Here is a 14,885-nt window from a genome sequence, read left to right on the forward strand (position 1 = left end):
CTTGTGTTTCAATGTCTCTGTATTTATTTGCTTGCTCATGGGTCTTAAGAGTCCCAGGTTCTCTGTTATTCAGCCTAGGGGCCTTTTCTGAACGTCGAAATTATAATTCTGTGAGCCTTCTCTCTTTAAGTTACTTTCAGAATTTCTGAAGAATGCTCTCAAATTCTGGAAAACCATTCTGCTGTTGCTTGTCACTATGGTTGTTTTTTTTCACCCCAGAAAAATCCTCCACCCTCAGCTGATTACAGTTGACTCTTTCAAAGCTGGCTTTCACAGGCTGTTACTGTTCTCCAGGGACAATTTTGTCCCAGGCATGTTCCCAGGCTGCATATCTAATCCCACACAGTACAGCTAAATCCAAATTATAGTAGTTTGCAAAATCTTACAAAAGGCTTAGGAACAGCGAGAGGAAATACTGCATTATTGATACTCCTGGTCCTTACTCGCCCACCCTCTGCCCCCCATCTCACACCTGCAGTCACACTTCAAGAGCCAGCTTCTCTCCAGCAAGTGGACTCAATCAGGAAACCAATACTGAGTGTCAACTAAGTGCCAGGCAGTGAGCCACACACTGGGGATGAACCAAATAGACACAGTTCCTGTTTTCAAGACAGATATTAAATAAATTTTTACAAGTAATTGGGAAAATAATTCTAAGTATGCCAAATGCTGCCAAAGAAATACCTGGAGTACAATTTTAAGTCCTCTACATTCTCTAGTGGCCCAGGGGGAGGGGGGCGTGGAAACCAGTTCCCATCTCTTACAGATGTCTAATCAAATTAGTAATGGTATAATCTGTAGAAAAGCAATTCTGACCTTAAGGAAGATAGTATTTTACATTATGCAGACAATTTAGCTCCAAGTTTTTTTTATTTCCTCCATGGAGAATGAAAAGAGCCAAAATGCATGAACACTTAAACTATGTTCTTGGTACCATTCTAAGCCCAATATATATTAATTTATATAATTTCCACAATAACCAATGAAGGAGTCCTACTATTTTCCCCATTTCACAGATAAGGCAACTAAGGCACAGAGAGATTGGAACTAGCTCAAAGTCACACAGCAGGTAATGGCAGAATTAAGAATCCAGGCAATCTGACTGCCAGCCCAAATTCTTTATTACTGGGCTATTACACCTCTCAATACAGAGAATTTCATAATCTTTTCTCAACAGCGCATTCCTATCTTTTGCCTCTGGATGTCCACCCCAGGGCTGGGGTTAGAGCACCCTGCCACATCACGCTTCTCCACTCGCTTGCACTGTTTCTCCTAGCTGCTGACAGCCCACTAGTTCCTCTATAGAAGCCAGAGGAGACCCTTCCTAGGTCTTCACAGGAATCACTTCTATCTCTGAACTCATGTACAATCACTGTGCACAGACACACGCTTACAGATTATGTTCTCTACTAGGTTTACAGCAAGTACATGTTTCCCCAAAGTAAACAGCACAGTGCCTTGTAAATTGGTACTCAGAATTATTAAGAGAGGGTCCCTGGGTTGTAGGGGTCTGTATGATAGGCAGCAAAGTCAGTGGCAAATGGACATTTTAGTTCTTGATTTTATGTTTTTATGATTAAAAAAAAAAAGTCTATGGAGAAGCCAATGGCACCCCACTCCAGTACTCTTGCCTAGAAAATCCCATGGATGGAGGAGCCTAGTGAGCTGCCGTCCATGGGGTTGCATAGAGTCGGACACAACTCAAGCGACTTAGCAGTGGCATGGATATTAAGACCATATCTGGAAAATATTCTTTCAATAAACATTTAACATACCAAAGCATTGTGCTAAGTATTAGAAGTAAAACTGACTCTCTTTCCTGAACTATATACCTAAATTGCCAGCTGCCTTTCAGGTACAACCACAGGTTCAAATCCAAGACTATTATCCTGATCCCTGCAACTCAGAAATGCATATTCCAAACAGCTCTTCCTCAGGGTTTCAGCATTTCTTGCAGGCTCTCCATCATCATCTTTGGGGTACATGTCAATCATTAAAAAGATCAAAGTTATATATTCATTGTATGAAGGTAATGAGGGGCTTCCCTAATAGCTCAGTTGGTAAAGAATCAGCCTGCAATGCAGGACACCCTGGTTCAATTCCTGGGTCGGGAAGATCTGCTGGAGAAGGGACAGGCTACCCAGTCCATTATTCTTGGGCTTCCCTAGTGGCTCAGCTGGTAAAGAATCTGCCTGCAATGTGGGAGACCTAGATTCAATCCCTGAGTTGGGAAGATGCCCTGGAGAAGCGAAAGGGTATCCATTCCTGTATTCTGGCCTGGAGAATTCCATGGACTTTATATAGTTCATGGGGTCACAAAGAGTTGGGCACGACTGAGTGACTTTCACTTTCAATGAAGGGACAGTACTAAGACACCCTGTACTTTACTCATCTGCCAACCTAATAATACAATGAGGGCAACTCTCTTTGTTTATACAGCTCTTGAAGTAGTGGTGGGGCAGCTCCGATTTTATTACATAATAAAAGAGTTTTCAATTATGCTCAAAACATTACTTTTTTTTATTGAGAATTTTAAGTGGGACAAATGAAACAAAGGAATTGTTATGCTTTTCACAGTTCCAGAAACAAATCTTCATACAATGAACAAACATAATTAAATGAAACTTAAGTTTTAAAAGCTAATGATTCACATTAATGATTCATGGTTAGACATGTTTAGTTTCTCTCACAATTTCAATCCAGAATTAATTGACTTCTAAATAAAATGCATGGAATATTGAAGACTCACTTGAAAGTTAATGTAACAAATATGAACAAGATTTTTAGTTCTTTGTGACTTTCTGTAAAAATTCCATAACTGTATTGGTGTAGGTTACATTAGAGATAAAATTTGGTTCCTGTGCTGGTATTCTACAAAAATTTAAAGAAAAGCATCTTGGTATTTGTTTTCTTCGCCTCTACACAGGTTCTTTACATTTTACTTGAATTAACTTGCAGAGTAAATGTTTATCTGTAAATCAGTGTTAAAATAAAAAATTTGTAAAGAAAAAACAGTAAGTATAGATAACCTGAAAAAATATTAAGACACTTCCCCCACGCCATAACAGTGGTATAAAACATGAACATGACGCTTAATAGGATCCACAATAAAGTAAGAAAATGTCTGTTCATGACTCTTTGTTGAAGGGTAGCATACACCAACAGAATCCTGAAAAAGATAAACTTATTTAATATACAGCTACATTTAAATAATAGTCAACACATTTAGCTATTATGTATTTTCTATTAAAATATCATGAAACACATATAAAATCTTTGACAATAAGTCGGACAGCACAGTCTACTATGCCAGTAATACATATATACTATACACACATGCATACTTCTTGACCTTAAGGAATTTATAATCCAGAGAAAATTCTATCTTTTAAAAAAGTGCTAACATAGAAAAAAAAGTTTTGCATTTTTCTTCTATCTTTGCTTTTGTTAGAACACAGTCTATACATACTGTTTGGGCTGGGACTATGTTTCCTTTGTTTAACCCTGGACCCTAGCCCAGCACAGTAGCTGATAACACAGTAGGAATTTTAAAAATAATTATTCAGTGATTAAATAGTTACAAACTGCTTCATATGTATAATAATATTTTGTGCAGTGCTAAAATTCAAGTCTCAGATTCTGTGATATAAAAACATTTATGTCATTCTTACTTATTTGTCCTATAAATTATGGTTTGACAAGTTTAAGGAACTGTGTTCTACCTCATCTGAGCTACAGATTTAGCTCTCAAATAAGAAGTAACTATTATTAGGCATGGATAACAGAAAAGCTGGGGGGGAAAGTTCATCCCATTCTCCAAATAAAGCATAGCTCATCAACTTTTAAGAGAAAACTATTAAGTTTATGTTAACTATGTTCTGTGCATACATGTATGAAGTAAAAAAGTAAAAGTGTTAAGTCATTCAGTCACGTCCAGCTCTTTGGAAGACCCGTGGACTGTAGCCCGCCAAGCTCCTCTGCCCATGGAATTCTCTTGGCAAGAATACTGGAGTAGGTAGCCATTCCCTTCTCTAGGAGATCTTCCCAATCCAGGGACTGAACGTGGGTCTCCTGCATTGCAGGCTTATTCTTTACTGCCTTAGCCACCAAGGAAGTGTATACACATATATGTTCTCTTAACCATGTCTCTCCTAGTTGCTAACTCCAGTTACAACAATTCTAAAATAACAAGTAATTAAATTGATTGGCTGCAAATTTCCCCCTCAACACTTACATATGCTGTAACTTTAAAAATAGAAGAGGTAATTTGTATTTTCTTGGTTTGAGGATTCTTCCGAACACTAAAATAGGGGGGAAAAGGGAACATTTTAAAATTCAGCAAACACTAGCATAATATATTTAAGATACTGATCCCTTTTAGTACTTGGGTGTCCTCATTGACATATAACATGGAAATATAAAATATCTAATTAAGTAGTTTGAAAAGGATGGCACCTGTGGTTTCAGTAAGGCTGACTGAACTGAAATTGCATAAAATGGAATTTTTCAGTTGGAGAGTTTGAGGTTAGTTTGAGACTCAGATGATAAAAGCACTGTCAGGCCAGAGACAATTACTGACAAACAAGAACAGGTTAAAGTTAGACTTAAGGGTAAACAGCTGAAAGGGGTAGATAAAAGCATACTAAAGACTTCAACAGCCTGAACATAAATGCCAGTTCTGTCACCAATTTGTTATTCTACTTTTAGCAAGATTAACCTTTCTCAACATCAGTTTTCTCATATATGAACTCATGATATGGTTCCTTTTAGGATTATATGAGAATTAGGATTATATGAGATATTAAGAATAATGTCTATGAAAACTATTTGTTAAATCATGTATTGCTAAATTAAAATCACTTTCTCTCCTAGCTCTCTTTCACTTATTCTCCCCACCAAAGATAATCTTTAGTAACATATAGTACAGAAGCAAACTGAAGATTGGGGAAATAGATGACTTAATTTATATATAAATAAATACATGTTAAATTTATAATGCTTTACAATCTGCAAAAAAACTTTTTATACTTTACTTCACATAAAGATCACACAACTCAGTGAGGTAGGCATCATTTTGCCGATTTTATAGACAATAGAACTAGAGAAGTCAAGTGATATATTTAAGACATTCCAACTAAAAGTGACATTTCTGGAAATAGAATGTAGGTGATACAGAGTCCAGTTTTCTTTCTCTACATTTCACCTGTTTATCCTATACTTACGTTATATAAATTCATATGCATCAAAGGTATTGTTCATGTGTTATGAGTATAGTTTAAATTTAAAGGAAGGGAACCCTCTTCACTTTGTCAGGTGAGATTACTGCTTCCCCTTCACTATGTATGTAAAAAAATGGGGGAAAAGAGAGATGAGCAGGAAGAAGGGGGACTCTGGGGGAGGGTATGCATGTACATTTGTGTTTGAGCTTGGGTACCTGTTGGAGGTGGCCCCAGACTATTTCAGGGTTTAGGGTTTAAGATTATTAGGTAGTTTTCATCTCAAAAACATTTCACTAAAATTTAAACCCAGGAATCATGCAATTATATTGATTTCTATCTATTTCTGTAACATGAATTAAGGTCATCTTTCATTTCTAATGCCTAAGATACACTGCTTGAAAGTTGGGAGACTACATTTAAAACTTCTTGCTTATCATAGGGAAGCCTATAACCACTACATATAAAACATTTATATATACCTATATGACCACCCAGATTAAAATACAGAACCTATCTATAGTTATACCTAATTTTAAATCTTGATCTGGAGGTGGTTATATGGGTATAAACATATATAAAAATTCACTGAGCTTATGTGTACTATGATTTGTTGAGATTACTGTATGCAAATTACTCCTTAGTTTAGAAAACTAAAAAAAACCCTTGTAAATGTTTGTGCCTATCAAATGAACTTGGAGGAAAATTTAGTATTTGATACTACATGTAATAATCACTTACCACCTACAAACACGTACCATAGATGTCTCACTTTTAAAAAGAAACTACATAGGTACACTATTAGAAGTTGGTACCTAATAGATATTAATATTATTCCACTTTACTACCTCTGATCCTATATTACTGTTACTTTAAAATATCTCTAAGACAATTTGCCTGATTTTTTACAGATCAAGCAAAGTACAGTATTATCTGTCCTATATCTCATAAGAAAAAAAAGAAAAGGAAACATAAAGTGATACTCATTTGTGCCCTGATACAATTGCATTGTATCAGATTTTTAGCACTCACTAAGTCACTCTTCAAAAACTGATTCCAAATAGGGAAAGGAGTACGTCAAGGCTGTATATTGTCACCCTGCTTATTTAACTTATATGCAGAGTACATCATGAGAAACGCTGGGCTGGATGAATCACAAGCTGTGATCAAGCCTGCCAGGGGAAATATCAATAACCTCAGATATGCAGATGACACCACCCTTATGGCAGAAACTGAAGAAGAAAGTGATGAAAGTGAAAGAGGAGAGTAAAAAAGCTGGCTTTAGCTCAATGGTGTGATCACTCACTTAGAGCCAGACATCCTGGAATGTGAAGTCAAGTGGGTCTTAGAAAGCATCACTATGAACAAAGCTAGTGGAGGTGATGGAATTCCAGTTGAGCTCTTTCAAATCCTGGAGGATGATGCTGTAAAAGTGTTGCACTCAATATGCCAGTAAATTTGGAAAACTCAGCAGTGGCCACAGGACCTGAAAAGGTCAGTTTTCATTCTAATCCCAAAGAAAGGCAATGCCAAAGAATGCTCAAACTACCACACAACTGTACTCATTTCACACACTAGTAAAGTAATGCTCAAAATTCTCCAAGCCAGGCTTCAGCAATATGTGAACTGTGGACTTCCAGATGTTCAAGCTGGTTTTAGAAAAGGCAGAGGAACCAGAAATCAAATTGCCAACTTCCACTGGATCATGGAAAAAGCAAGAGAGTTCCAGAAAAACATCTATTTCTGCTTTATTGACTATGCCAAAGCCTTTGACTGTGTGGATCACAATAAACTGTGGAAAATTCTGAGAGAGATGGGAATACCAGACCACCTGACCTGCCTCCTGAGAAACCTATATGCAGGTCAAGAAGCAACAGTTAGAACTGGACATGGAACAACTGGTTCCAAATAGGAAAAGGAGGACGTCAAGGCTGTATATTGTCACCCTGCTTATTTAACTTATATGCAGAGTACATCTTGAGAAATGCTGGACTGGAAGAAGCACAAGCTGGAATCAAGATTGCCAGGAGAAATATCAATAACCTCAGATATGCAGATGACATCATCCGTATGGCAGAAAGTGAAGAGGAACTAATAAGCCTCTTGATGAACGTGAAAGAAGAGAGTGAAAAAGTTGGCTTAAAGCTCAACATTCAGAAAACGAAGATCATGGCATCTGGTCCCATCATTTCATGGGAAATAGATGGGGAAACAGTGGAAACAGTATCAGACTTTGTTTTGGGGGGCTCCAAAATCACTGCAGATTGCAGCCATGAAATTAAAAGATGCTTTCTCCTTGGAAGGAAAGTTATGACCAACCTAGATAACATATTAGCAGAGACATTACTTTGCCAACAAAGGTCCGTCTAGTCAAGGCTATGGTTTTTCCTGTGGTCATGTATGACTGTGAGAGTTGGACTGTGAAAAAAGCTGAGTGTTGAAGAATTGATGCTTTTGAACTGTGGTTTTGGAGAAGATTCTTGAGAGTCCATTGGACTGCAAGGAGATTCAACCAGTCCTTCCTAAAGGAGATCAGTCCTGTGTGTTCATTGGAAGGACAGATGCTAAAGCTGAAACTCCAATACTTTGGCCACTTAATGCGAAGAGTTGACTCATTGGAAAAGACTCTGATGCTGGGAGGGATTGGGGGCAGGAGGAGAAGGGGACAACAGAAGATGAGATGGCTGGATGGCATCACTGACCGGATGGACATGGGTTTGGGTACACTCCAGGAGTTGGTGAATGACAGGGAAGCCTGGCGTGCTGCAGTCCATGGGATCACGAAGAGTCAGACACGACTAGGCAACTGGACTGAACTGAAGTCACTCTTCAGGCACCATGGTTTTTAAGGATGTTGGAACATAAGTTCCACATAGAAATTTATGTGGAAATAATCATATTTTAAAAAATATGATTAGGGAATTTCCTCATGATCCAGTGGTTAAAACTTGGTGTTTTCTCTGCTGAGGCTCCTTGTTTGATCCTTGGCTGGGGAATGAAGCTCCTTCAACCCTCACAGCACAGCCAAAAAAAAAAAAAATTGGATGTTAACAGTATGATTATATTAATTATTTAGAAATAAAATAATATGATGATTGATTTCTTATCAATATCATTTGTGCTAACTTCTAAGGATTTGTCCCATATTGATTCTAAATGTCATGGTGTACAAAACATTCTAGCTAGCTCTGCTCATTTTAAGAAACAATAATCCTATTGCTTAATAAGCATCAGAAGGCCATAATCTAAGCCTAAACCAGTTCAAATCATAAATCTAGGGGAGATATGTAGTTTGGGGAACCTCTCCAAAATATCTGACAAGAGTGTGTTTAATGTCTAAAACAGGAAAGACAGAGGCACTGTTAGTAGTATAGAATTATTTCTAAGACATTTTTGAAATGTAATGAAACAACTGATTGTTTACTCTGATAAAATGATTTTAAAGTATTGCCTATGTGATTTAAAGAACCCATAATCCTTGAAAATAAGGCATTTCCCAAAACATTTAAAAGATGTCTATTATAGGAGTTATATTAATAATTATGGATGAGGGGAAAAATACCTTAAGAATGTTTTTATCCTTTTGTTTGAGCTAGAGACCGCTAAAAAAATCAGGCTCTGTAATGTGCCCTCAATATCTACTGATACAAATGTAAGGGATCAACTTCTTTGATAGGATTAAATAGTAACAATGTTTACCTGCAAGTGCAGGTTAGATACTGTAAGGTAGCCACTGCATGTATAATTAGAAAGAGAGCAGATATTTTTCTAAAGCAGATAAAAACACCCAAATTTCAAGTAAAGGAACAGAAAAAAATATTCTTGGATAAGTTAGCTTGTACAAATGACACAACTAGATATGTGGCTCAGCATTCTGAGAAATTACTGATGATATTTCAAGTCCCACCTGTGCTTTCTCTACTTCTATATCCCTTGATAATGGCTATGTTGAACCACCTATATCTTTATCTTAATCAAGATGTTTATTCTAATCATAATTTTCTACTGAAGTTGTATTGAGAAGACAATTTTATATCTTTTCCTCATTCACCAAAGAAACTCATAAGCATGCTTAAACTTGGATCATTGAGAGAAATATTTAATAGTTCTCAAAGAAAAGTAATGCTCTAACTGGCTAATCTTCTCATTCTCCCTAGAATGACAGACTTGGGGTGCATCGCCCCTGAATTGGGAACAGACTGCCCTCCTGTTTGCTGGCCCTTGTGGACTCCATTCCATCAAGAAATTCTAGAACACTCGTACCCACACTGACAATGTCTTCTTTTGAACTTCCGAGGTTTTTATTACAGTATAAAGAACTATAAACATTTGCCTATACATAACTGAACATTGGATTATATAAAAAATATTTACTTATAAAATATTTTAAGCAATTACTTTATTATTATTTCCTATGTTAACTTGTAATTTCTTTGAGGTCAGAGACCACCTGATGACGCCTGTTGCACTCCTGAGTGCCTCCTGATGACTCCTCAGGGCCTGCCAGGGTTCCGTGCCTAATATTAACACTTGCTGGTGGCCTAATCAAGTGAATCCATGGATAAGTTCCTATTCTTTGTATACGATGTCATGAATTTTGCCTACTCATTTTATGAGTGGCCATTATTCTGAGTCATACATTTCTTAGCACCCTCAAAACAGAGAAGAGAATCACAAGAATTAAAGGAAGAGACTGTGGGAAAAAACTGTAGTTTCTGTGATGTTTAGGTTCTGAAGTTGTTTCAAGTATCTCTAACAGAACCTCTTCCTCCACAGCACATGGCAGTGAGGAATTCCACAGGTTCCTGTGGCTGGTGAGGGACAGCACACTGTGGTGGCCGTGGTGTGTGTGTGTTTGGGGTATGCTGAGGAGTATCTAGCGGGAGTGCAAGAAGTCGTAAGTTTTCATGGGCTGCAAATGATAAGAATATGTTTGATGTAGGTATGTGCATGCTGGTTCTGAAATTGTTTCTGTAATTTCTCTTCTAATAATCATTATGAATTGACACAATAACTGTTTCATAAAAATCAGAAACAGATTATAGAAATATTTTTTTAAGACTGTATCAGAAATAAACTCAGTAGAGTAACTGAACCATGCAGTTTGTTGTACAGCTGTATGACACGTGTAATGGTTATGAGAATCAAGATGTTGAGGATAAGTAAAGTAATAAGAGTCTGATGGGAAGCTAGTTCTACTGTTTGCCTATGAAAGTAAAAATTTGTAACCAAACTCTGGGAACCTTTGCTTTTTACTTTTTCCTATCCTGTATGCCTATAAACATGATCCAACATCTTCATCATTGAAAAACCCAACCATAGAATGTTCACTCAAATTAAAAAATATATCAAAGTTCTTATCCTCACGTGATCTTCAAAAAGAAAAAAAAGCCCTAGTGCAATACCAAAAACAAACCTAGGATTAATTTTGAAAAGATAAACACCTTGGTGAAAATTCTTCCCCCTCCTTAGAACGAAGGTAATTTTTTTACTATTATTTATTAGTATTAGTCAACCAAATTCAAACATCCTAAGGGATCTCATGTCTCCCTGAGATTTAAAAGGAGGCCTGGGGGGAAAAGGGAGACCTGGAAGACAGCAGTTGCCAGTAAGGGATAAAGTGAGTGACAGGCCTGGCTGAGGAAAGGTCAAGGGGCAGAAGAGAGAACTGAGGACCAAAACAGGGTCAGGGAGATGAAATGTTCTAGTTTGGAAGTGAAGAAGGAGGCTCTGAGGAGAGAGCCAGAGTAGTGCTATTTTTATTCACTTTGGTTATTAATAGATCCACAAATAGAGGCTGGGTAATCTTACCAGAGTTCAATAATTTCCTCTGCTAACCAGAGACTTACATATTGTAATAGAGCAACATTACCTCACTAGATCCTTATAGATAAGTTTTGTTGTTTCCAGATATGGATTAATTACATCTTCATATTGACAAAGGGCTCCACCAAGGCAAAGATGTTTGAAAAGACAAAACAGGAACTCTTCTCTATCTGGTTGGCTGAATACTTCATATTTTTCTGAGTCTTCCACTAGCAAAACCTATATAAGATGATAAAATTCATCTTAATGTAACATAATTCGAGGTTCTAATTTTTATGCTTTCAAAAGTTTCAATTTATATGCTTAAAAGTGATTTTAGACCTATTTTAAGAACCAATCCCGAGGCCATGGAGAAGGCGATCTGTAAGACCTGTGCTTATTTTCCCTCCATTAGGTAATGACACTCAGTGAAAGGAATAAATCTAAACCCAAGCCTTCTCTTCTGTTGCTTTCTTTGTTCTAGTTTAATCTTTAGTAATTTTGTGCTACTGCAATTTTAGTCTTGAGTCACTGTGAATCTCATTTGGAAATAATGGGAGTATAAATAAATGGAGAAACTTTTCCATCATAGTCTTTGCTTCCACCAAGAAACTAAACAAAAATGTTCATTTTCTAAGCCCTCTCATAGTGTTTGGATTACTACTTTCTTTATGCCTGCAGTTACACCATTTTGAACTATTCTGGTAGCTGGAGTCTCATAATCACCTCTCTTTTTTTCCTGTTCTCCTCTAATAATATCACCTTACACATCACCAACCTACATGGACTCTTGCTCTCTTGTGCCCTTGCTACCTCTTTCGGAAAACAGTTTGGCTAGCTCTGATGTGGAAGATTTTCTTACAACATTGTGCATTATAGACAATTGCTTAATTTGTTGACTGTGGTGGACATAAACAGGTGATGATTGTACACTACAAAACATATTCCTTTTTACTGAATTGCTTATACACCACTTACTTGAAAAAAGAATGTAAAGGAAGCTAACAATAAAATATAGATACACTAAGATAAAAATATAAGAAACAAAAGAATGTAACCAAGACATAAATTGGGAAGAGAAAATAAATACACAGAAGAGCTCTAGATGGAGAAAAGCTATAAAAATTGTGTGTAACACTTAATACTGCCATACAGGTAAAGGAGGGACACATGAGTCATAACAATCACAGTCTAGAAGTAAGAAACACATTTTTATTAGGAAAATTGATTAAACTTAACCATTTTATTTACCTTAATCTCAAATGAAAATCACTCCAAGGTCATTACATAAAGAGGCATTTAAAAGTAATAAAATTTATGGTACTGTCTGTATATAATTTACTTATAATGACTTGATGAAAGCCAAAGTATATACAGTAAAAGATAGGTGAGGGCTTCCCCGCTGGCTCAGTGGTGAAGAATCCGCCTGCCAATGCAGGAGACATGAGTTTGATCCCTGGTCTGGGAAGGTCCTACATGCTGCAGAGCAACTAAGCCCGTGCACCACAACTACTGAGTCTGTGTTCTACAGCCTGGGAGCCACAACCACTGAGTCTACCTGCTGCAACTACTGAGGCCCACACACCCTAGAACCCGCGTTCCACCGCAAGAGAAAGCCTACATACTGCAACCAAAGAGTAGCCCCTGCTTGCTGCCAGTAGAGAAAAGCCCACCTAGCAACGAAGATGCAGCACAGCTATAAATAAAAAAATAAATAAAATAGTAAAAAAAGAGAGGAAGTGGTCTACAGTTTATTATTCTGTGTGCCACATGTAACATTAGCACATCTCCCCTCCAGCTCTTCCTCCCTCTCGATAAGGAAATGATATGATACTGAAACCCAGGTTTGCAGCTGCTTAAAGCTCTGGCCCTTAAAGAACAGTTCACACATTTCTAACACAAGGACTCTCATATACTGAACTGATTAGGCTGTGCAATTAAAAGACTGTAATAGTAAAATTTTGTAGTGAATGTTAAAACAATAATGCTTTATGTCTGATCTCCCTGTTTGTTCACATACAGATCTGTTCAGTTGTGTCGCCCTCCAAGAATAGATATGCAATAGTTAACGAGTCCGACTTCTGAGCCAGTCAGGAAGGATACTATGATCAGTTCTTACCTGAGAGCTGGCCTACAGAATCTGTGTTGCTACACAGTGGGAGGGACCTTTCCAGTTCAGGCTAAAGCTAGAAGCTATTTATAAATGTATTTTTTCGCCAGAAAGCAACAAAGTTAAATAAAGCCTTCTCCGTTGCCACAGAATGGCAAAGAACACAAGAGCAAAACATAGAGGCAAGCAGCAAAAACCATGGAGCCCAACACTTCCTGAATAGAGGTGCTATTCACTGCAAGAAATAAAACAGGCAGCAACTGATGGTTTTGCAGAATATTCTGTTGAAAACCAAATCCTTTTAAAAAGTCCATTGCTGAGGCTCTCTCTATAGAGGTGAGAGCATAGGAGTGAGAGTTCTTTTAGATACTGTTCTAGTCAAGATCAATATATAGACTGGTGGGATGCCCTCTGGTCTTCTTCAGATAAGATTTCTGTGTCCAGAATGGTATACGAATGGCTTCCCTAGTTCATTTTTATCTGATTTATAATACATTAGACTTGTACATCTCTCTTAATGTAAAATAATAATAATAGTAATTAGTAGTAGTAGTTAATATTATTGAAAGATTACTAAGTGCTGGGCGTTGTACAAAGCATTTTAAATGCATTATCTAACAAAATTCTTACATTATTCTGATTTCATATAAGAAACTGAAGCTTAGAGCGGTTAAGTGTGACCATGATTAAGTGGCATAGCCTGAACTGGAACCTACATCTATTTGACAGCCCTAAATTTTTACCATCTTGTAAATAATAATAATTCATTTCAACAGGATTTCATAAAATGGTTTCTCAACTCACTTTATCAGCAATTTTAGGAAGAGAGTAGAATGGGCATTTTAATTTCCATAGTGTATAGATAAGATCTTGAGGCTCAAGATACTGAATGACTTGCCTAAGGTTATTATTTTCTTGTAAATAATAAATCAGGAATTAGGTGAATAATCCATGTCTTCTGATGTCAAGTTTAGTACAACTCTCATTAAAACAAAAATTAACTTGGTTAATCAAATAGCTTTTTGATCTCAGCAATGAGATTGACAGATTATTTCACTCCAGAGATGTTTTTAAATACTCATTTCACATGTTAAGGGAAAATTTGAAAGAAAAATAGTCATCAACTTAATAGGTCAGTGTTTCTTGAGCTCAGGGTTTACTGACATTATGGGCCAGATAACTTTGTTTTGGGGACTGTCCTGTGCATTATATGGTGTTTAACATTATCCCTGGTCTCTACCCGTTAGATGTCAGTAAAACCCCACTGAGAACTAATGAAATATATAAATAAACAAGTTGATAAGAAAGTGCCATTCAAGAAGACACCTACATGCAATGATTATTACTGATCATTATTCATTGATAAGAGGTATTTTATGGGGTTAAGGCAGGCAGAAGTTTTTGACATTAAGCATTTCCTGAAACGAAATTCTACTGTGAAAATTTTAAATTCTGTACTTACTTTTCGTAACTCATCAGAAATAAGGAAGGGATCACAAAAAGAATCTAGACATTTAACAATATAGCCATTGTCTCGTACAATAGCTTCATCATATAACCGATTAAAAAATGACATTGAAAGCTGTGTGCAAGGAACGTTTATGGCTTCAACTTTTTTCACTTCAGTTCCTGAATAAAGAGATATAAAAATTAATTTAGTATTCTCAATTACTTCCAAAACAAATATCACTATTCAGAGATTCTAAGAATTAACAAAAATTACATATGTTTTGATATATTTAAAAGACACATTA

General features: G+C 36.7%; 1 protein-coding gene across 2 annotated transcripts in view; it reads right to left on the reverse strand.

The window, feature by feature from the left end:
- Positions 1 to 2,451: 2,451 nt before the first annotated feature.
- CFAP300 (cilia and flagella associated protein 300) overlaps positions 2,452 to 14,885 on the reverse strand; it is a 28,777-nt gene continuing 16,343 nt past the window's right edge. Inside the window, exons 4-7 of one of the 2 annotated variants that reach the window (XM_069554887.1) lie at positions 14,594 to 14,760; positions 11,089 to 11,261; positions 4,235 to 4,301; positions 2,452 to 3,169 (exon numbers count right to left, since the gene is read on the reverse strand). In XM_069554887.1, the coding sequence (XP_069410988.1) occupies positions 3,041 to 3,169; positions 4,235 to 4,301; positions 11,089 to 11,261; positions 14,594 to 14,760 (536 nt within the window). In that variant the 3' untranslated portion in view covers positions 2,452 to 3,040. The remainder of the gene's footprint in view (positions 3,170 to 4,234; positions 4,302 to 11,088; positions 11,262 to 14,593; positions 14,761 to 14,885) is intronic. The other variant, XM_070289330.1, reaches the window with a different exon arrangement.

Source organism: Ovis canadensis, chromosome 15, assembly GCF_042477335.2.
Source record: "Ovis canadensis isolate MfBH-ARS-UI-01 breed Bighorn chromosome 15, ARS-UI_OviCan_v2, whole genome shotgun sequence".
Lineage (NCBI taxonomy): Eukaryota > Metazoa > Chordata > Mammalia > Artiodactyla > Bovidae > Ovis > Ovis canadensis.